At 53.9% G+C, this 19,938-nt stretch overlaps 1 protein-coding gene across 1 annotated transcript; it reads left to right on the top strand.

Moving 5' to 3' along the window:
- Positions 1 to 661: 661 nt before the first annotated feature.
- RAB44 (RAB44, member RAS oncogene family) lies at positions 662 to 16,027 on the top strand. The gene is made up of 16 exons (XM_033080238.1): positions 662 to 916; positions 1,008 to 1,122; positions 1,396 to 1,567; positions 1,808 to 1,951; positions 2,269 to 2,359; positions 2,474 to 2,569; positions 2,879 to 3,066; positions 3,418 to 3,466; positions 3,767 to 3,861; positions 4,347 to 4,723; positions 11,228 to 11,782; positions 12,656 to 12,737; positions 13,068 to 13,182; positions 14,260 to 14,361; positions 15,205 to 15,281; positions 15,792 to 16,027. The coding sequence occupies exons 1-16, from the start codon at positions 707 to 709 to the stop codon at positions 15,877 to 15,879; spliced, it is 2,556 nt and encodes an 851-aa protein (XP_032936129.1). The 5' UTR covers positions 662 to 706; the 3' UTR covers positions 15,880 to 16,027.
- The last annotated feature ends 3,911 nt before the right edge of the window (positions 16,028 to 19,938 follow it).

Raw genomic sequence — 19,938 nt, 5'->3', positions numbered from 1 at the left:
AGAGCAGCCCCTCTTGGGGATGGTATGGTGGCTGCTGGTGACACAGCCACCCACCCAGGCTGGGGACAGGGCACTGGGGGTCCCCAGCTCAGGCCCCACACGCCTGGCTGAGCTGCAGCATGATGGAAACCTCCGGAGGGCTCGTGGCCTCTGCCCGGAGGTGACTCACGGCTGTGAAAACTGGGGGAGGAATTTTAAAAGGTGCTGCTGAGCTCTGAGAAGGCAGGTGGAACCAGCACATCTTAGCCCTCCAGCATCACCTTGGCTGGTCCTTTGCTGGTGTCACCTCCTGGTGCTGGTGCCCTGTGCATCTTCCACAGCTGGGGAAAGTTTGGGATGGCTGGAGGCAGGAGGAGCTGGGCTGGGAGCCCCTGGGGTGGCTGAACTGGGAGCCCCTGGGGGGGCCAGCAGGAGCCCTTGGGGTGGCCAGCAGGAGCCCCAACGATGGCCAGCAGGAGCCCCTGGGGTGGGCAGCAGGAGCAGCTGTTGCTGCTGCAGATCCAGGCTCCTTTTGTGCCGTGCAATCGCAGATAAGGGCTTTCCCTTCCTGTTGCCAAACCCTCCTCAGCAATTGGTGCTTGACAGCAGCAAAATGAATTCCAGCTCAGCCTCTCTCTGCTGTCTCCCCCCAGGCTGGAGCAGAGGTGCCCAGCGAGGACAGGGCCAGCGAGGCTCAGTCCCTGCAGTGTCCCCGCTGGCCAGGGCCATGTCCGAGCGCCGCGGGGCCACCAAGGGCCGGCGCTTGGGCTCCAGCCGGCGCAAGCAGCTGCAGGAGGGCTCCAGGGAGACCCCAGGGTCAGCACCCAGCCCTGGTGAGGAGCCACCATGGGTATCTGAAATAGTGCAGAGGGTGCAGCAGCTCCTCAGAGACAGGGACGCGGAGCAGGCGGGAGTTGTCACCCGCTCGGACATGCAGGTGAGCACGGGGGAGTCTACTGGGCCCAGCACTGCTGGGGTGACTGCAGGTGCTGTGAGAGGTGGGTTTTACCCATTTGCTCTGGTTTTAGAAACTGCAGGAGGACGGTTTGCCGTGCAGCAGGGAGGAGCTGGAGCTTGTGTTCGATGGGCTGGATGCTGCTGGCACCGGGAGCTTGGGCACGGAGGAGTTCACGGCCGGGCTCCGTAAGTGCAGCCCGGGCTGGTCCTGGACACACTCCCAGGGCTCTCCTGGGCACTGGGCAGTGCTGCCTCTGCTCTGTGGCACAGGATGAATCGTCCTGGGCACTGGGCAGTGCTGCCTCTGCTCTGTGGCACAGGATGAATCGTCCCCATGACCAGCTCTCAGCTCACCCGGTGCGGGGTCCTGTTGTGCTGAACCGCTTTGTTGAAGTGTTGGGGTTTGGGCTTTGCTGTTGCCCTGCCTGGGCACTGAGGATTTGGGGCATCTGCCAGCAGGGCAGTTCCTGAGCTCCCAAAAAGCTGCCAGGGAGCACCGGCGGCGCAAGACGGCGTCACGGAGGGTCCGGCTGGTCCTGCCTGCCCCGGAGCTGGAAGGGGTGGAGAGCGAGGAGCGCAGACACTTCACGGCCTTTATGGAGCAGCTGGGCACAGGAAACCTCCTGGAAGAGTAAGTGCCCTGCTTGGCACCCAGGGGTGTCCTGCAGGATGGGTAGAGGGGGAGAGGCACGAGGTCAGCACACAGGCAGGGAGCCCAGAAATGCCTTGGCCTGAGCATAGCACAGGGCCACAGCGACCCCAGCGCTCACCTGTCCTCACACACCCCAAAAAGTGTGAGATAAATGACCCAGCTGGCCCAGCTTTGGGGGTTCGGGGGGATGCTCACCCCAACACACTGCTCTCCCTGCAGACAGGAGATCTGGCAGCTCTGGGGGAAGCTCCGGCAGGATGAGCCCCAGCTGCTGGATAACCTGGAGGATTTCCTGGCCAAAATGAGGCACCGCATCCAAGAAGCCAGGAGCGAGAAGGAGGCTTTGGAGCAGGCTCTGAACAAGTGAGTTCCCCCGGGACAGTGCACAGGGATGGCACAGGAGGGATGGGGACAGGGATGGGCCCCGGAGGGCCACCTCAGCCATGCAGAGAAACCTTGGTGCTTTCAGCAGATCCACCATGGCTGGAGCAGAGGATTTGCCAATGTTTGGGGTCGGGCTCCCTCTACAGTCATGGATGGGATGGCAAAAGGGCCGGACTCGGACTGCCGGACACAGCCGTGCTGGGTGTGCGGGCAAACCCAGGCTCCCAGGGCAGTGCGGGGTCCCAGGGTCCTGTACCCTCTGTGTCACCCCCTCCCCGGCCCTGCTGTCCCCACAGGCGTGTGGCCGAGCACGACAAGGACGTGCAGCAGCTCTGCGAGGTCCTGGAGCAGCAGATCCAGCAGGAGCAGCTGCGGCTGCAGCAGCAGGTGGGTCCCTGTCCCCGGGCTGTCCCCTGGCTGTCCCCGTGCTGGACCCAGCACCCCAAAGCCCATCCAGCTGCCGATGGATGAGTGGGTGCCAGTGTCCCTGTGCCACCCCAGAGCATGGCCCGGAGCCAGCAGCACGGCGAGGAGCTGCAGCGAGTGCTGGATGCCAGCGAGAGGGAGGTGCAGCGCTTGGTCACGGCGCAGATGGAGGTGGGCAGGACCCAACCCCCCTTTGCGTGTCAGGGGTCTCTGGGCTGTGCTGTAACAACCCACGGTGCTGATCCCCGGGTGTCTCCACCAGCTCTTGATGCAGGTTCTGTCACACAGGACCCTGTACACCGCATTGGCCACCCCCATCCCTGCACTCCCCTCCATCCCCAGAGGACACAAGCTGAGTTTCCCACCCATCACCCTCGTGGGGAGAGGGTGTAATTCAGCCCCAGGTCTGGAGGAGGTGGTTATGAATTATTGTGGTGGGGATTTTGGCTGGCTCTGAGTGTCCTTGTCGCCATCCCACAGCTGGAGCGGCGCTGCCGCAGCCTCCACAGCTCCCAGCAAGTCACCAGCAGGGAAAACCAGCAGCTGGAGGAGAGCAACCGGGCCCTGGAGCAACACCTGCAGCACCTGCACCAGCAGCTGCAGCAGACCCAGGGCCACCTGAGGACAATGAGGGCTACAGTGGTTTGGGAGCGCATGGGGGAGCCCGGGTGAGTAGCTGAGTGACTGTGTGCCACTTGTGTGTCCCCACACACATCATTTCCTCCTGGATGGGGAATGAGTTGGATGGGCCTCAGCCATCACGGTGCTTCAGTGCTACTCATGGTGCAGGTTAATCATGGTTTGGTGTCAAAGCATCAGAGGAAAAAGCAGCACCAGGCACTGAATGTGTCCCTGGAGGGCAGTGCCAGGGAGATGGGGGTGTCCTTCACCCAGGAGGGCTCAACAGGACTGATCCAAGGACTGTGGATTTTGCTGACCTGCTCTGACAGCCTGGGGCACGGGTGGATGTGGTGAAGAAAATGAGCTCCAATTTTGACCCTTGTGCTCTGTGTTTGCAGGGACAGAGTGGTGGCAGAGTTACCCATCGAGGTGCCAATGTCCCCACAGGTACTGCAGCTGGGTGTGTGGGGACAGGACAGGGGACCAGGGCCTTGTGCTGTCCTGTTTGGCACTGCTGAGGAGCTTAAGAGTACAGGTGCTCCTGCAGCTCTGCCTCCCCTAAAGGCTCCCTCAAACGGGGCTGGTGCAATGTTTGGGAGGGGAGGGGCTGGCAGCACCTGATTCTGGCACCCTCAAGATATTGGGTGGGCACAGCTGGATACCTGCTGGAGAACTCCACATCATTTCAGGTGGATTCTCCCTCACCAAATGTTTTTCTCTCTCCTCTTCCCACCCTGTTTCCTGCAGCTGAGTCCTGGGAAGAGCGAGAAGTTCCGCTCCGAGATGCGGATCAGGCTGGGATCCCAGAGCAGCGAGGGCAAAGCCAAGGGCACCCACCAAGTGTAAGGGGTGCTGCTGCTCCCGTGGGTGCCCCTGGGGTCTGCGAGCTGGGGCTGAGCCCCAGGCCCTCCCTCCACCCTCCCCAAGCAAACAATGATATTTTATCCTTTTAACACTCCTCTCTCACCCACTCATCTCTCACCCTGGAGCTCACATCTCTTATCCCAGCTCGTCACTCCCTTGGCTCAGGAACTTGCTGTACCTGGTTGAGAGTTGTCTTTCCCTGTCTGATAATGTCAATGTGGGTACTGGGAAGAGACCAGGATGCAGCCCCAGGTCTGGCTGCCTGCGTGTGCATCCCCCTTTCCCCTGCCCCCCACTGCTGCCTGTGTGAACTCCAAGTGGACCCAGAGAGGAAATAAAATCAGGTTTGGAGAGGGGTGGGTGAGGGTGTAGATCAGAGACCCTCTGGAATGACTGGGGATGGGAGGGAGCTGGAGCCTGACCTGGGAGCTGGTTCATTGCCCCCATTTTCTGTCCTTTCCAGGGTTTGGGAAATGCTGCCAACAGAAACAAACCTTTCAGGAGCCTCACGGAAAGCAAGCTCTGCTGAAGAAGACCCCTTCCCTGAACCTCTGAAAGAGGAAGGTGTCTCTGACCAAGGCTCTTTGCTAAGAGAGATGAATGATGCAATAGCAGCTCTGAGCAAACATCTAAAGGCAGAGGGACTCGGTGCACTGGCAGACCCTCCCTGGGACAATGCTGAGCCCCAAACAGGGCCAGAGGCAGCCACAGCCCATGAAACAACCCCTGGGATCCTGCAGAAGACCCTCCCTGGCCACATCCATCATGAGCTGCTGGAAGGAGACCTGCAAGAGGGAGCAGGCAGAGCTGAGCTTCGTGCTCCGGATGTGACACAGGCTGGTGCGTCCACAGGAGCTGGGCACTGCACAGCCCAGGAGCCAGGGCCAGAGCAGGGACAGAGCCCAGACGAGGCACAGAGGATGTTATTCCTGCAAGGGAAGGGTGCTGGTGTGGAGGAGATGGTGCTAAATGTGGCTGAGCATCTGGGAAAAAGCATGGAGACAGGAGAGCAGGTGCTGACAGAGGTGGAAGGAGCAGGGTGGCCACAGGAAAAAACAGCTCGGGCAAAACCACAGCTCCTGGGAGAAGCTGAGGAAGTGGAGATAAGCCAGAGAGAAAACTTGGAGGCAGGTCTGGGGCCACCTGAGGCTGGGCAGGAAGGTGTAGCAGTGGAGCAGTGCCTTGCCATGGGTGAGCAGCAGGCAGGCAGGACGATGGATGAGCGTGTGCAGGTCCTGGGCACGGCACTGCAGGAACGGGCTGAGCCAGCATCGGGGCTCCCTGGGAAACTGCAAACCCAGCTGGGAGAGCCAGAGCCACCATCCTGGAGCCAGAGCCACCACCTGGAGCCAGAGCCACCATCCTGGGCTGAGGCACAAGTGGAAGCAGCCCGTGGGGGGGGTGGCCCTGAGGTGACAGTGGCTCCAGGAGTGCTGGATGAAGAGCGTGCCAGGAGGGATGTGCAGCCCCGGGGAGACACCACGGACTCCTCAGTGCTGGAGGTGCTGCCAGCCCGAGCTGAGCGTGCAGGGAGCAGCAGAACCGGGGGTGAGGAAGAGGAGGTGGAGGAAGCAGAGCCCGGGGAGGCAGAGCAGCAGCTGCAGGGTGAGTGTGCCAGGGGAGCTGCAGGGCGGAGAGGGAGCGCGGGCACTCTGGAGCCCCTGGCAGAGGCTGTGCCACCCAGCCATGGGCAAGGAGGGGTGGGAACAGATGTGGAACTGATGGAGGCCCAGAGCAGCACCAACACGGAGCTGCTGGCAGAGGTGGGGGCAGATCTGCAGGTCTGGAATGAGGCTGGATCCCCAGGGACACAGCAGGGAGGGGGTGTGGATCCAGGTGTGCAGCTGCCACACGAGCCAGTGCCTCACCCTGGTGGAGTGACCCTGGATCAGGGAGAGGAGGCTGGTGCAGGTCTGCAACCAGGGGAAGAGGCTGGAAGTCTGGACACCATGGAAAATCAGAGCAGTGGTGCCAGTGTGCAGCTGATTGCAGAGGGGAATGAGCTCAGCCTGACCCCGGGACAGAGCACAGAAGCAGATCATCAGCTCTTGGGTGAGTCTGGAACTTCAGGGACAGAGCACGGAGGGTGTGTGGGTTCAGATGTGCAGCCCCTGGATCAGGGGGATAAAGCAGAGTTAGTAGAAGGGGAAACAGAGGATGCCCAGGAAGACACACAGATGTCAGAGGATCTCAGCTCAGGAGTCCCATGGGAAGGAGAAATTGAAACAAATGTTGAGATTGAGGAGGAGGACAATGGGGCACAGGGACAGGGAAAGGGTGGGCATGGGCTGCCCCATGAGCCTGTGTTTGATCTGCAGGGATCAGGAGTTGGGCAGGGAGAGGGGGCAACTGGAGGCACTCAAGCACAGGAGGCAGATGAATGTCTGGACACTGCTGAGGACCAGAGCAGTGGTGCCAGTGTGCAGCTGATTGCAGAGGGGAATGAACTCAAATCAGCCTCAGGACAAAGCACAGAGCCAGATCTGAATCTCGTGGGTGAGGCCGGATCCCTGGGCACAGAGCAGGGAGAGAGATTGGATTCAGATGTGCATCCCCTGGATCAGGTTATTAAAGCAGAATTAGTAGAAGGGGAGGCAGAGGATGCCCAGACAGATCTGCAGCTGGGTGGGGGCTTCAGCCGAGAAAGCCCTTGGGGAGGAGAGGGTGGAAGAGCTGTTCAGGTTGAGGAGGATGAGGAAGAGCATGGGGCACAAGGGCAGGGTGGAGTGACCCTGGATCAGGGAGAGGAGGCTGGTGCAGGTCTGCAACCAGGGGAAGAGGCTGGAAGCCTGGACACCATGGAAAATCAGAGCAGTGGTGCCAGTGTGCAGCTGATTGCAGAGGGGGATGAGCTCAAATCAGCCTCAGGACAAAGCACTGAGCCAGATCTGAATCTCGTGGGTGAGGTTGGATCCCTGGGCACAGAACAGGGAGAGAGATTGGATTCAGATGTGCATTCCCTGGATCAGGTTATTAAAGCAGAGTTAGTGGAAGGGGAGGCAGAGGATGCCCAGGAAGACACACAGATGTTACAGGGTCTCAGCTCAGGAGTCCCACGGGGAGGAGAATTTGGAACAAATGTTGAGATTGAGGAGGAGGACAATGGGGCACAAGGACAGGGAAAGGGTGGGCATGGGCTGCCCCACGAGCCTGTGTTTGATCTGCAGAAATCAGGAGCTGGACAGGGAGACAGGGCTGCTGAAGACATTCAAGCACAGGAGGAGGTTGAATGTCTAAACACTGTTGAGGACCAGAGCAGTGGTGCCAGTGTGCAGCTGATTGCAGAGGGGGATGAGCTCAGCCTGACCCCGGGACAGAGCACAGAAGCAGATCATCAGCTCTTGGGTGAGGCTGGATCCCTGGGCACAGAGCAGGGAGGGTGTGTGGGTTCAGATGTGCAGCCCCTGGATCAGCAGGATAAAGAAGGGTTTTTGGAAGTAGAGGCAGAGGATGTGCAGGAAGATCTGATATTCCATGAGGGTCCCAGCCCAGGAGCTCCAAGGGGATGGGAGGGGGGAAGAGCTGTTCAGCTGGAGGAGGATGAGGATGGGGCACAAGAACAGGGTGAGCATGGGCTGCCACATCAGCCAGTGCCTCATGTGCAGGGAGAGGGGGTTGGTGAAGACATTCAAGCACAGGAGGAGAATGAAAGACTGGACACAGCTGAGGATCAGAGCAGTGGTGCCAGTGTGCAGCTGATTGCAGAGGGGGATGAACTCAAATCAGCCTCAGGACAAAGCACAGAGCCAGATTTGAATCTCGTGGGTGAGGCTGGATCCCTGGGCACAGAGCAGGGAGGGAGATTGGATTCAGATGTGCATCCTCTGGATCAGGTTATTAAAGCAGAATTAGTGGAAGGGGAGGCAGAGGATGCCCAGGCAGACACACAGATGTTACAGGGTCTCAGCTCAGGAGTCCCACGGGAAGGAGAAATTACAGCAAATGTTGAGATTGAGGAGGAGGACAATGGGGCACAGGGACAGGGAAAGGGTGGGCATGGGCTGCCCCACGAGCCTGTGTTTGATCTGCAGAAATCAGGAGCTGGGCAGGGAGACAGGGCTGCTGAAGGCACTCAAGCGCAGGGGGAGGTTGAATGTCTGGACACTGCTGAGGACCAGAGCAGTGGTGCCAGTGTGCAGCTGATTGCAGAGGGGAGTGAGCTCAAATCAGCCTCAGGACAAAGCACAGAGCCAGATCTGAATCTCGCGGGTGAGGCCGGATCCCTGGGCACAGAACAGGAAGGGAGATTGGATCAGGAAGGGAGATTGGATTCAGATGTGCATTCTCTGGATCAGGTTATTAAAGCAGAGTTAGTGGAAGGGGAGGCAGAGGATGCCCAGACAGATCTACAGCTGGGTGAGGGCTTCAACCAAGAAACCCCTTGGGGAGGGGAGGGTGGAAGAGCTGTTCAGGTTGAGGAGGATGAGGAAGAGGATGAGGCACAAAGACAGGGTGAGCACGGGCTGCCACACGAACCAGTGCCTCATCCCAGTGGAGTGACCCTGGATCAGGGAGAGGAGGCTGGTGCAGGTCTACAGCCAGGGGAAGAGGCTGGAAGCCTGGACACCATGGAAAATCAGAGCAGTGGTGCCAGTGTGCAGCTGATTGCAGAGGGGGATGAGCTCAAATCAGCCTCAGGACAAAGAACAGAGGCAGATCTGAATCTCGTGGGTGAGGCTGGATCCCTGGGTACAGAGCAGGGAGAGAGATTGGATTCAGATGTGCATCCCCTGGATCAGGTTATTAAAGCAGAATTAGTGGAATTGGAGGCCCAGGATGCCCAGGAAGACACACAGATGTCAGAGAGTCTCAGCTCAGGAGTCCCACGGGGAGGAGAAATTACAACAAATGTTGAGATTGAGGAGGAGGACAATAGGGCACAAGGACAGGGAAAGGGTGGGCATGGGCTGCCCCATGAGCCTCTGTTCGATCTGCAGGGATCAGGAACTGGGCAGGGAGACAGGGCAGCTGAAGACATTCAAGTACAGGAGGAGAATGAAGGACTGGACACTGTTGAGGACCAGAGCAGTGGTGCCAGTGTGCAGCTGATTGCAGAGGGGGATGAGCTCAAATCAGCCTCAGGACAAAGCACGGAGGAAGATCTGGTGTCCTTAAGCCAGACTGACTCCATGGGGACAGGGCAGGGAGCGTTTGTGGCTCCAGATGTGCTTCTGCTGGATCAGGGGGATAAAGTAGAGTCAGTGGAAATGGAGGCAGGGCACTCCTGGACAGACACTCAGTTCTGTGTGACTGCCAGCCCAGAAACACCCCAGGGAGGGGGGCACTGTGCAGCTGTACAGCTCAGAGAAGGGGCTGGGGATGGGGACTGGGGACAGGGACAGGGTGGGCATGGGCTGAGGCAGGAGCTGCTGCCTCACCTGTCTGGAGTGACCATCAGACAGAGAAGGGGGACAGATGCAGATGTGCAGCCAGTGGAGGAGGTTGTAAAACTGGACACGGTTGAAGATCAGAGCAGTGGTGCCAGTGTGCAGCTGATAGCAGAGGGGGATGAGCTCAGCCTGACCCTGGGACAGAGCACAGAGGCAGATCTGGAGCCCTTGGGTGAGGCTGGATCCTCACGGACAGAGCAGGGAGGGTGTGTGGGTTCAGATGTACAGCCCCTGGATCAACAGGATAAAGAAGAGTTTTTGGAAGTGGAGGCAGAGGATGTCCAGGAAGATCTGATATTCCATGAGGGTCCCAGCGCAGGAGCTCCAAGGGGATGGGAGGGGGGAAGAGCTGTTCAGCTGGAGGAGGATGAGGATGGGGCACAAGAACAGGGTGAGCATGGGCTGCCACATCAGCCAGTGCCTCATGTGCAGGGAGAGGGGGTTGGTGAAGACATTCAAGCACAGGAGGAGAATGAAAGACTGGACACAGCTGAGGATCAGAGCAGTGGTGCCAGTGTGCAGCTGATTGCAGAGGGGAGTGAGCTCAAATCAGCCTCAGGACAAAGCACAGAGGCAGATCTGAATCTCGTGGGTGAGGCTGGATCCCTGGGCACAGAGCAGGGAGAGAGATTGGATTCAGATGTGCATCCCCTGGATCAGGTTATTAAAGCAGAATTAGTAGAAGGGGAGGCAGAGGATGCCCAGACAGATCTGCAGCTGGGTGGGGGCTTCAGCCAAGAAAGCCCTTGGGGAGGGGAGGGTGGAAGAGCTGTTCAGGTTGAGGAGGATGAGGAAGAGGATGGGGCACAGAGACAGGGTGAGCACGGGCTGCCACACGAACCAGTGCCTCATCCCAGTGGAGTGACCCTGGATCAGGGAGAGAAGGCTGGTGCAGGTCTGCAACCAGGGAAAGAGGCTGAAAATCTTAACACTACTGAGGACCAGAGCAGTGGTGCCAGTGTGCAGCTGATTGAAGAGGGGGATGAGCTCAGCCTGACCCCGGGAGGGAGAACAGAGGCAGATCTGGAGCCCTTGGGTGAGGCTGGATCCTCAGGGACAGAGCAGGGAGGGACATTGGATTCAGATCCAGTGCACCTCCAGGATCAGGAGGATAAAGCAGAGTTAGTGGAAGGGGAGGGAGGGGATGCCCAGGCAGATCTGCAGCTCTGTGTGGGTCTCAGCCCAGGGGCTCCATGGGGAAGGGAGGGTGAAAGAGCTGTTCAGAATGAGGAGGATGAGGAGGATGGGGAGGATGGGGCACAAGGACAGGGTGAGCACAGGCTGCCACAGGAGTCTGTGCTTGGTCCAGAAGGAGCACGGTGCCAACAGGGAGAGGGGCCTGGTGCAGGAGTACAGCCACAGGAGGAGGCTGAAAGCCTGGACACACTGGAGGCCCAGAGCACTGATGCTGATGTGCAGCTGTTCACCGATCAGCAGAAGCCCAAATCAGGCTTAGGAGGGAGCATAGAGGCAGATCTGACACCTCTGGGTGCAGCTGGGATGTGGGAAGGGAAGCAGAGCCTGACTCTAGGTTTGGAGGCAGTTCTGGGTGCATCTCCCACTCCAAACCCATGGGAAAGAGCTGCTGCTGCAGATGTGCCCCTTCCAACTGAGGCTGCTTTGTGTCCTGAGCCTGTCACTGCTGCAGAGGGCCCTGGTCTGGAAGCAAAACTGGGAGCATGCATTGGTCCTGAGGGGCAGATTCTGCAGGCACAGGAATTACTGCAGGGGCAGAGGGCTCCTGCAGAGGGGAAGTCTCTGGATGGAGTTCACAAGCTGGAGGTGAGGGGAGAGAAGCTGAAGGCAGAGGTGAGGAATGGAGTGAAAACTCAGGGTCTAGCACTAAACCAGAGCCACAATGATGCTGTGTTGGCCTCTCTGGTCTCAGAGGTGCCGTTTCAAACCAGCCCCCAAAAGCTGGAAACGATGATGCAGGAGGATGTTCTCATTGCAGATGTGTGGCGGCTTTGTGCTCCAGGACAGGCAGCACAAAGGGAGCTTCAGGAGCAGGTTTCAGCACAGGGACTTGAGGGGAAGCTTCACACAGTGGCCCAACAGCCAGAGGGGGAGACACCACCCACGATGGAACCGGAGCACACGGCTGCTGCACCTGCTGAGCATCCAAAGCAAGAGGTGCCAGCATCAACACTGCCCACAGTGCAGCCAGAAGGTGCTGGGAATGATCAGCTGGGGATGGCCCCCAGAGATAACTCACTGGGGAAAATGCAGCTCTTGGGAGAACAGAGCAAAGACCTCAGTGTGGGTCAGCAAGAGAAGGTGCAAGAGTTTTGTCAGAAAATGAGCCAGAAAGGCGAGCCCAGCCCAGGAGAGCCAGGGGCTGTGACTGCAGCTGGGGCAGGAGCTGCCCCAGGGGTTTGTCCTAAAGCTGCCCTGGACCCAGACCACCTCTACAACGTGCTGTTTGTTGGGGACTCCCACGTGGGCAAGACGTCGTTCCTGTACCGACTGCACGCCGACACCTTCAACCCCCACCTCACTGCCACTGTGGGTAGGTGTCCTCCAGCCCCTCTCCAAGGGATCACTGCAATTCCTTTTCCCCCACCCCACAAGCTGCTGGGGCTCACCACAGGCTTGTTACAGCTCATGCCAAGTGTGTTGAACCACCAGTCCCCAGGGGCCAGCCAGAACCCAAGTCCCCACGCCTGGATGCTCGTGGGCAGGAAATGCTGCTCCCCCCTGTCCTCCCCAGGGCTTTCCTTTCTGCTTTGCCTTTCAGCTCCAGTCTCCTCTCTCACCAACCTGGTTTTGTTCATCATGAGATGAGTGACCTTCCCAAAATCCAGCAATTAAACATCTAAAAGGCAGGGGTTCACTTGGGACCACCCCCTGTGATACCTTGGGGTTTAACTTTTATATTTTTCAGAATCTCTGCTGCTTAGTGTGTAACTGAAACTTCATATTAGGTGTTAGTAAGTTCTCTTCACAGGATAGTAAGACAAAACAAGCCCTTCCTAGCTAGAGAATCAAGGAAAGCTGGTACCCAAAAAGCAGAAACAACTGCGAGGGAAAGGGGCAAATCAGGGGCTGAGACTTCATAGCCTGAGGCTGTGGTTGGATAATTGACTCCAATGTCTGGATGAACCAAAACCTATAAAAGTGTAAAGACTCGTGACCAGGATCCATCTTGGATTTGATCTGGGTGTAGCCCTGGCTGGGCTCTTGCACTGCCCAAAGTATAACCTTTCAATAAATACCGATTTTATTCCTTTTGCTCTGTCTAGTCTCTGTTCCAGGTCAGCCTTTCCAGACAACCCCTGGAGCTGCAGCCTCAGACCACCCTGCACCCTGTTGCTTCTCCATCCACCTTCTGTCCCAGGGTAGAACACTACAGTATCAAAACATCCTCTTTTGTGTCTTCCAGGACTGGATTATCAGATCAAAAACCTCGTTGTGGATAACAAGCGCTTCGCTCTCCGCCTGTGGGACTCAGCTGGTCAGGAAAGGTGAGCTGAGCTGCTGAAGGACACAACCTGGGCTGGTTTTTTCCCCTGTAGTTTAGTGGCAATGAATATTCTTGGCTTTGCTAAGCAAAGGTGAGATTGCTCAAGGAGGGACTCTGTACAGTATGTGATCTGATAAAAGCATAATAAAGGAAGTAATTAAGATAAAACTGGCATTAAGGCTGTTCCTGCAGCCCCTGCCATTAGGACAAGAGCCAAATCTGGGGGTTGCCTGTTTTGCAGACCTGCATTCCCACCTTTTCCAGTAGGATTTCAGATCCCTCCTAGGCAGACCCTCCTCAGACCATGCTGGTGACCATCCCATGCCCGCAGGTACCGCAGCATGACCAAGCAGTTTTTCCGGAAGGCGGACGGGGTGGTGCTGATGTACGACATCACCTCCGAGTACTCCTTCTGCGACGTGCGCTACTGGCTCAGCTGCATCCAGGTGGGGCAGGTCCCGAGCTGGGGCTGTGTGGATGATACAATTCCTCCAAAACCATCTTCCCCTGGAACGTGCTATAATAGATAATGTATCCTATATACCAAGTCTGAGCCAAATTCCTGAAGAAATTGGTCACTCTCCTAACACTTTGGAAGATAATTGGTTAGAAATTAGTCTGTGTAATTGGTCAGTCCACCTTTAGAACTTTTCACTCAGATTGGATGCTGTTCTTTGTATAAACTTTTTATTGGCTGTAGTTTGAATCCCCCCTAAACCTATAAATATGGGTGTCTGCCCTTTGTTCTGAGAGAATCCTGCTTGACACCCTTCGCATGAAATAAAGATTCCTGTGGAACTCATCAAGTAAGGCCTCTGATTTTCCTCTGCTGCCTGATGTGAGCTCCTGAGAGATGGCTGATTGATATTAGCACTCTCAGGTCCTGGTAAAACAACTACCAGGGGCAAAAAGAAAGCTTACAGAACTGATAGGGGTGGCCAAGCCCTTTGGAAAGGTTATTCTGCAGTGCTTTCATTATAAAATAACTTATTTTGTGGAGGATTTAAGTCAGATACAGACGATTTTCACATGTTGGCAGTGTTTCCCAGGGTAATTTGTTGATAGCACCAAAGGGTAATGATCAACTCTTAAACAATTAATAACTAGTGCAAAGGAATGGAAGTTACTGCATGTACATCAGGAATAGCCCACTTTGATTCCTGGGGAATGGGAGGTGATTCAAGGCTTATTAAAAACTAATTTTCAGAGATTTCCAGCTGACACAAAGCCAGTGTTTAAAAATGCTGAAACAAAACAGGATATTGCCTGTAAATCCCAGCCAGAGAACCTTCAGAGGGCTGCTGCAGTTGAGCACAAAGTGAATTAATTACAAGTGTAACTCATGTCCTGTTAATAGACATGGGCAGATGATTCAGGGTAAAAAAAGAAAAAAATTCTTTCAAAGTTTTGTTATTAGCCCAAATCCATGGGTGTCAGTCATGGTGTTCCAGGATATGTGTAAGCTGGCTGGGATTCAAGGAAGATTTTGAATCTGTCCTGATCTTCTCTTCTTTCTCACTCAGGAAGCAGCAGAGGATGGAGTTGCTGTTCTGCTTCTTGGCAACAAAACCGACTGTGCTGCCCAGAGACAGGTCCCTACAAAGGAGGGGGAGTGCCTGGCCAAGGTAGGTGGTGAAGCACAAATATCCAAGTGAGGCAGGGACAGCTAAGGATGGACACTCCCAACCTGAAAAGCTGGAGAAAAGGGAAAACCCTTAATTTACCCCTTAATTTACCCCTCATGCATCACTGTGGCTGACAAAATGTTCTCTGAGCTCATCTCTTACCCTTCCCTGCCTTGCTTTTCCTTTTGCCACTTTACTTTTGCCTCAGCACCATCCCAATCAATTGGTTTTTGGAACTGGATTTGTAAATCAAAACATTTTCAGCTCTGTTTGTCTTTGCTGTGAAGTGTTGAGTATTTTCCCAGCATCATAAAAAAATAAACCCATTGAGCACTATCTTGGTTTAAAGATACTGAAATGATCAAAGTTTGATCAATCTCTTCGAACATAGATGGCTAATAAAAATTAGGTGAGGAGAATAAAAAGAATCTCGCCTTTACGGACTTAATTTTAAACCTTATGGGACTTGGACCAGAATCCATAGACCAGTTTTATAAATGGAGATGAGGGATAGATGCTGATTTTCCAAAACTGGTGAGGAACTAAAGAGTTGGGAACATCTAGTTATGCCTTTCTGTGTGTTCACTCCCATAACCAGAAGGCATCACAAATTCTCCTGTCTGCACAGTCAGCCTTTTCCTTGGTATTAAAAGCTGGTGTCGTAGCAACCAGAAAATCTGGATTTCACCCCCATGTTCCAGTAAATAAGTTATTGAGTCATTTGTTTCCTTGATTTCCTCCTGTTTTCCCCTTGACTGGGACTGTCCCATGGCTATTTATTCCCACATGAAGCTATTCCAGTGCAAGAACATTACATTTCTATTTGAGGTCTGTGTTTTTCAGGAGCATCAGCTCATGTTTTACGAGTGCAGCGCTGCCTCAGGCCACAACGTCTTGGAGTCCATGGTCAGCTTCACCAGGTGAGCCATGAGCTTGGATTTTTCCAGCTGTCCTCAATTTATTGGGCTCCCTCTCTGCTTTTTAAACTCCAAGTACTGGGATGTCACTGTCACCAGGGACTCCATGCCCAAATGTCAGGGAAAACTCAGGGCAGCACATGCCGGGATGAGCACTTAGCACTGCCCTAACTTGTCTCCTGAAGAACCAGCATTGCAAGGAGGTGAATAAAACCCTCTTGGGGATGCTGCTGATTTCTCCCTGGCTTGACTGAAACAAGTTCTGTCTGTGATTTGATTTAGGCTGGCATTTTTAGCAGCTCTCAGATCACGCAGAACTGGAAGGATCCTGACTCCTTTCAGCTGTGCTGAGCCTCTTGTACCAAGGCTTGTCAAGACAAACAGCACAGCAATACAAAATATGGGGGAAATACCCAGCTAATGGGGTTCCTTTTCTATGGGGGAAATACCCAGCTAATGTGCTTCCTTTTCTATGAGGGAAATACCCAGCTAATGTGCTTCCTTTTCTGCCAGGTTGCTCAAAAGTCGTGAAGATGAATTGAAAAATAAGGCAGAAGAGGTACCAAAGGTACCCCAGAAGAAAAAGAGCTGCTGCTGGTGATGGACAGACACCCCACACACTGATCTGAAACTGCACCAACAGTCAAAAAAGTATAAAAACAGTCCTTGGACACCTTCTCTTTTTCTGTGTGTCTTCCTTGCCTGATGTTCCTTGGATGCTGAGAGCAAAAGCTGCCGTGGCAGAACCCCTGCCATTCCTCCAGAGCACACTAGCCCTCCAAAATACTTCTCAGGGAACTTTACCACCTTCTTTTGGACCAAAAACCGGCCAAGAAAAGAGGCACACAAAGAACTCAGCTGGGTCTGAGATGCTGCAAAGGTACTGGAAGCAGCAGGGAGTGAACCCAAGCCTTGGGATGGATGAAATGAAAACCTGAAGGGTTTTGTGCTGTTGGTGCTCTGGGCTGTGGGGACTTCTGCTCTGCCTTTGCAATCAGATTGGATTTGATTAGGAACAATGAGATATTCAATATATTCTAAATGCACTTCAATCTCTCCAGTGAGACAAGGTAAAGCTAATTTTTCCCTTCCCTGGCTTATCTTGCCAGAGAATAGTGATGGGGCTTGACGAAAACTACTGAATATTTTGCTCAAAATAAATTCAAAAGCTCCAAGAGCATGTCCAGGATAAGAAGATAAATGCTTGCAATAGATTTTTTTCATTGCAGCAGATCTCAGGCTGGGCAGAGAAGAACAAGCTGCTGCATCCTGCCCGTCTACTGAATTGGTTTTAAATCCAGCTTGAAAAATCTAAATAAACACATGTCACAGTTTCAAGGGGTATTTTGTTATCTTTTCATAGCTTGATTTTTTGCAGAAAAAAAAGACATACAGACTAAATAAATAAGAATACAAGTGCTGTATTTTAGTATTTTATATGTTTCATGTAAATCCCAGCAGTTCAACAGGTGTATTTAAAGACTGTGCTTATGTGCAGAGTTTGGGGAAATAATTCTGCCTAGTTGGGTTTGCTTTTTGTTGCTATTATTATTAATATGTACATAATGGCAAAGCATAATAGCAGCCAGTTTGTGCTTTAGAAAAATAAAGTGACAACAGGAGTTGGGCTTCTAGCAACATTATGTATTTGAATATATAATTATATTTAATATATTTTTATGCATCAGCTTCACCAGCCAGGGTCCAACTTTGCAGCGACTCTGGAATTTCTGAGTCTTTTAAGGATGATTTATTTCTCCTGTACACCCCAATTTATCACTCTAGTACCACTGTACCACAAGTCTAAGTCTCCATCCTCTCTATCTCCCCCCAACCTATCTCAAGTCATTTTCCTTTTGCCCCATCATTAAAAGACTTTATTTTCTTAATGCAATATATTTAATGCTCCCATTCCCTGTCCATCCCTCTTTACTGTATTTCTTTATACAATATTTTTAGTGATGGAGCAGCTCCTCAGGAAGGATTTACGTGGCTCAGCTCAGAGCTGTGCCTGGGTTTGACATTTGGGATATCTGAATGGCTTTTTCTTATTGTTTGGGACCCTCTTCAGTATATTATCATTTATTTAAAAATAATATAAATCCAAGTGTACTTTGTAAATTTGATCCATAATAAGAGAAGCACCATTTCAGCCTGATCACCCCAAAAACATCTTTCTACTGGGTCTATAACACTTCCCCATGTAAAGCCACCCCTCAGATCAGCTTTTCCTTTTGCTTCAGTATGCTGGGATTGCACGTGGAAGACGCTGCTTGGCCGAGTGGCAGCAGGATTGTGCAAGGAATGGTTTTATTTGATTCCAAAATGAAGAGTTGAGGCCGTGGAGGCTGAGTTTTCCCATTAGATGGCAGCAGCTGCAGCAATTCCTCCTCACTGCAATATTGCTGCTGCAGGGAAGGAGCAAGGAGATCGAACAGGGCCCAAAGTGGGAGCTGAAAAACAAAAGGCTGCCCAGAACAGACAAAGAAATGTCTATCTGATTCCCCTGGAAATCACCTCTAGACAAAAAGGATGGAATTTGTGCCCAAAGCATGAGTTACCCCACTCCAAACCTCCCCGCCTAACTTGGAAATGAATTTTTCATTGCCAGGCTGGGAGAAACACCAGGCAGGCAATAAATCACATTGGAAAACATGGGCAGCATGTTGCACTTGAAAGCATTTTTCACCTTTAATAATTCACATCCCAGCAAACATTCCCACTCCGGGATCAAAGGCACCGCTCCTTTGCAAGCCATTAAACGCCTGCACGAGTATTTGGAGGAGGATCAAGGCCTGGGATATTAATAGCAAGAGGGAAATGCATGCTTGTTTGGACCACAGGATGCTTTTTTTTTTTTTTAAATCAGGTGGTTTCCTTTTAAGCTGTTTGAAATTCCTCAAGGCGCTCCACAAGAATTAGAGGAGCTGCCTCAGCCAAGCCGAGGTTGGGAAGATCTCGGCTACCAGCCCAAAGTCAGCGGGCATTTACCACGTCCTGCTTGGATGAATCCACCTTGGAAGCTGAGAATCCAGCTTCTGACAAGTTGGAACAAATCTTCAACCACAGCTTTCAGTGCCCTAGCCATGGGATTTGGGTTTTGCCCAGGAGTGTCTCCCAAAATTTCACCCCATTCCTCTGGAATGGCAGTAAAATCGAGATGAGGAGACAACCCCAGTCCCTGGGCTGGGATTGACAGGGCAGGAAATCCAGACCTGGGTAGAGGAAGTCCTTTTTCTTGCGATGTTTAATTCATCTGCAGAACTTAGTGCTGCAGGAAGTTGTTGAGGCTGAGAACTTAAACAAGGCTGAAATTTAAACAAGTTTGCTCTAAAGGGACCTGGTCTAGTGGAGCAGGGGGAGTGGAATGAGATGATCCTTAAGGTTCTTTCAAACCAAGCCATTCCAGGATTCTATGAAAATGCATTGGAGGGATATCAAAACCACCCATCACACCCACAATCTAGATCTGACTGAAAATGTTTAACTGTAGTTAAGGACTGAAGCTTATGTCTGACAGTAGGGTGAGACTGAGACCCCTCACTCCTTCATTCTCCCAAACTTTTCATGCTAGGAGTGCTTCCAGGGACCTTCTCTTGCCCCATCTCCAGCCCTTTACTCCTCAGAGCCTTTCCCACAGTTTTTAGGGTTTTCCCAAATATTTTAGGGGGTGTTAACTGTGTGCTCAGTGCTTGTCACTTGGTCTGTGGGAATGGGCACTCATGTCCCCCATGGGGCTGGGGATAAGTGGGGTTCAAGGGGACACTGTGTGGGTGTCCTAGAGGGTGCTGGAGGGTCTGGGGGGGACTGTGGGGTGATACTGGGGACTAATGGGGTGATACTGGGGAATAATGGGGTGCTGGGGGGTGGAGGAGGTGTTAGGGATGCTGTGGCTGTGAAAGATTCTGGGGGTTCTGGGGGGTCTTGGGTGTTCTGTGGGCTAAGGAAGATGCTGAGGGTTCATGTGGGTGCTGTGCAGGATGTCTTAAGGTGCTGGTGGGGGCCTTGGGCACTCGGGCGTTTCTTGGGGGGTCTGTGAGTGATGGGGGATCAGGCAGGTGCTGGAGGTGGTCTCAAGCTATTTGTGGGCTCAAATGGCTGCTGGGAAGGGTCTTAGGGGTCCTGAGGAGCTCTGATGATCCAGGGCCAGTCTGGGTTGAGGATAATCATGGACTGAGATGGGTGCTGGAAAAAGGCATTTCCATATTCTGGGCTGAAACATGTGCAGGGACTCTCAGTGGGACACGGGGGTGCCAGTGGGGAGGGATGTGGGTGTTGGGGGCTGTTGGGGGTGCTGAGGGATGTTTGCAGCCCTGAGGCTGGCTCGGGTGTTGGGGGATCCCGAGGATTGCTGGGGGTCCTGGGACAGTGTTGGTGGTCCCAGAGGGGTGTTTGGGGCAGTGGAGGGACAGGTGTTGGTGAGGTCCTGGCGGGTGTTGGGGCTTTGGGCCAAGCATGGTACTGGGAGTCCAGGGCAGTGTTGGGAGTCCCAGGCCGGGCTGGGCCGGGTGTTGAGGGCCCCGGGTGTTGCTGGGTGTCCCAGGCGGTGTGGAGGGTCCCGGGCAGTACTGGGTGTCCCAGGCAGTGCTGAGTGCCCTGGGCGGTGTGGAGAGCCCTGGGCAGTGTGGGTGTCCCGGGGTGGTGTTGGTATTCCCTGGGC

Source organism: Catharus ustulatus, chromosome 25 (genome assembly GCF_009819885.2).
Source record: "Catharus ustulatus isolate bCatUst1 chromosome 25, bCatUst1.pri.v2, whole genome shotgun sequence".
Lineage (NCBI taxonomy): Eukaryota > Metazoa > Chordata > Aves > Passeriformes > Turdidae > Catharus > Catharus ustulatus.
The sequence above is the reverse complement of the archived record's forward strand: the minus strand, read 5'-3'. Positions and strand labels throughout refer to the sequence as shown.

Excerpts from the sequence above, each read along its gene's own strand:
- RAB44 (XM_033080238.1), top strand. The coding sequence starts at position 707 with ATGTCCGAGCGCCGCGGGGCCACCAAGGGCCGGCGCTTGGGCTCCAGC. Across the intron at positions 1,952-2,268 it reads TTGGAGCAGGCTCTGAACAA|GCGTGTGGCCGAGCACGACA; the intron begins GTGAGTTCCCCC and ends CTGTCCCCACAG. Across the intron at positions 4,724-11,227 it reads TCCGGATGTGACACAGGCTG|ATGTGTGGCGGCTTTGTGCT; the intron begins GTGCGTCCACAG and ends TTCTCATTGCAG.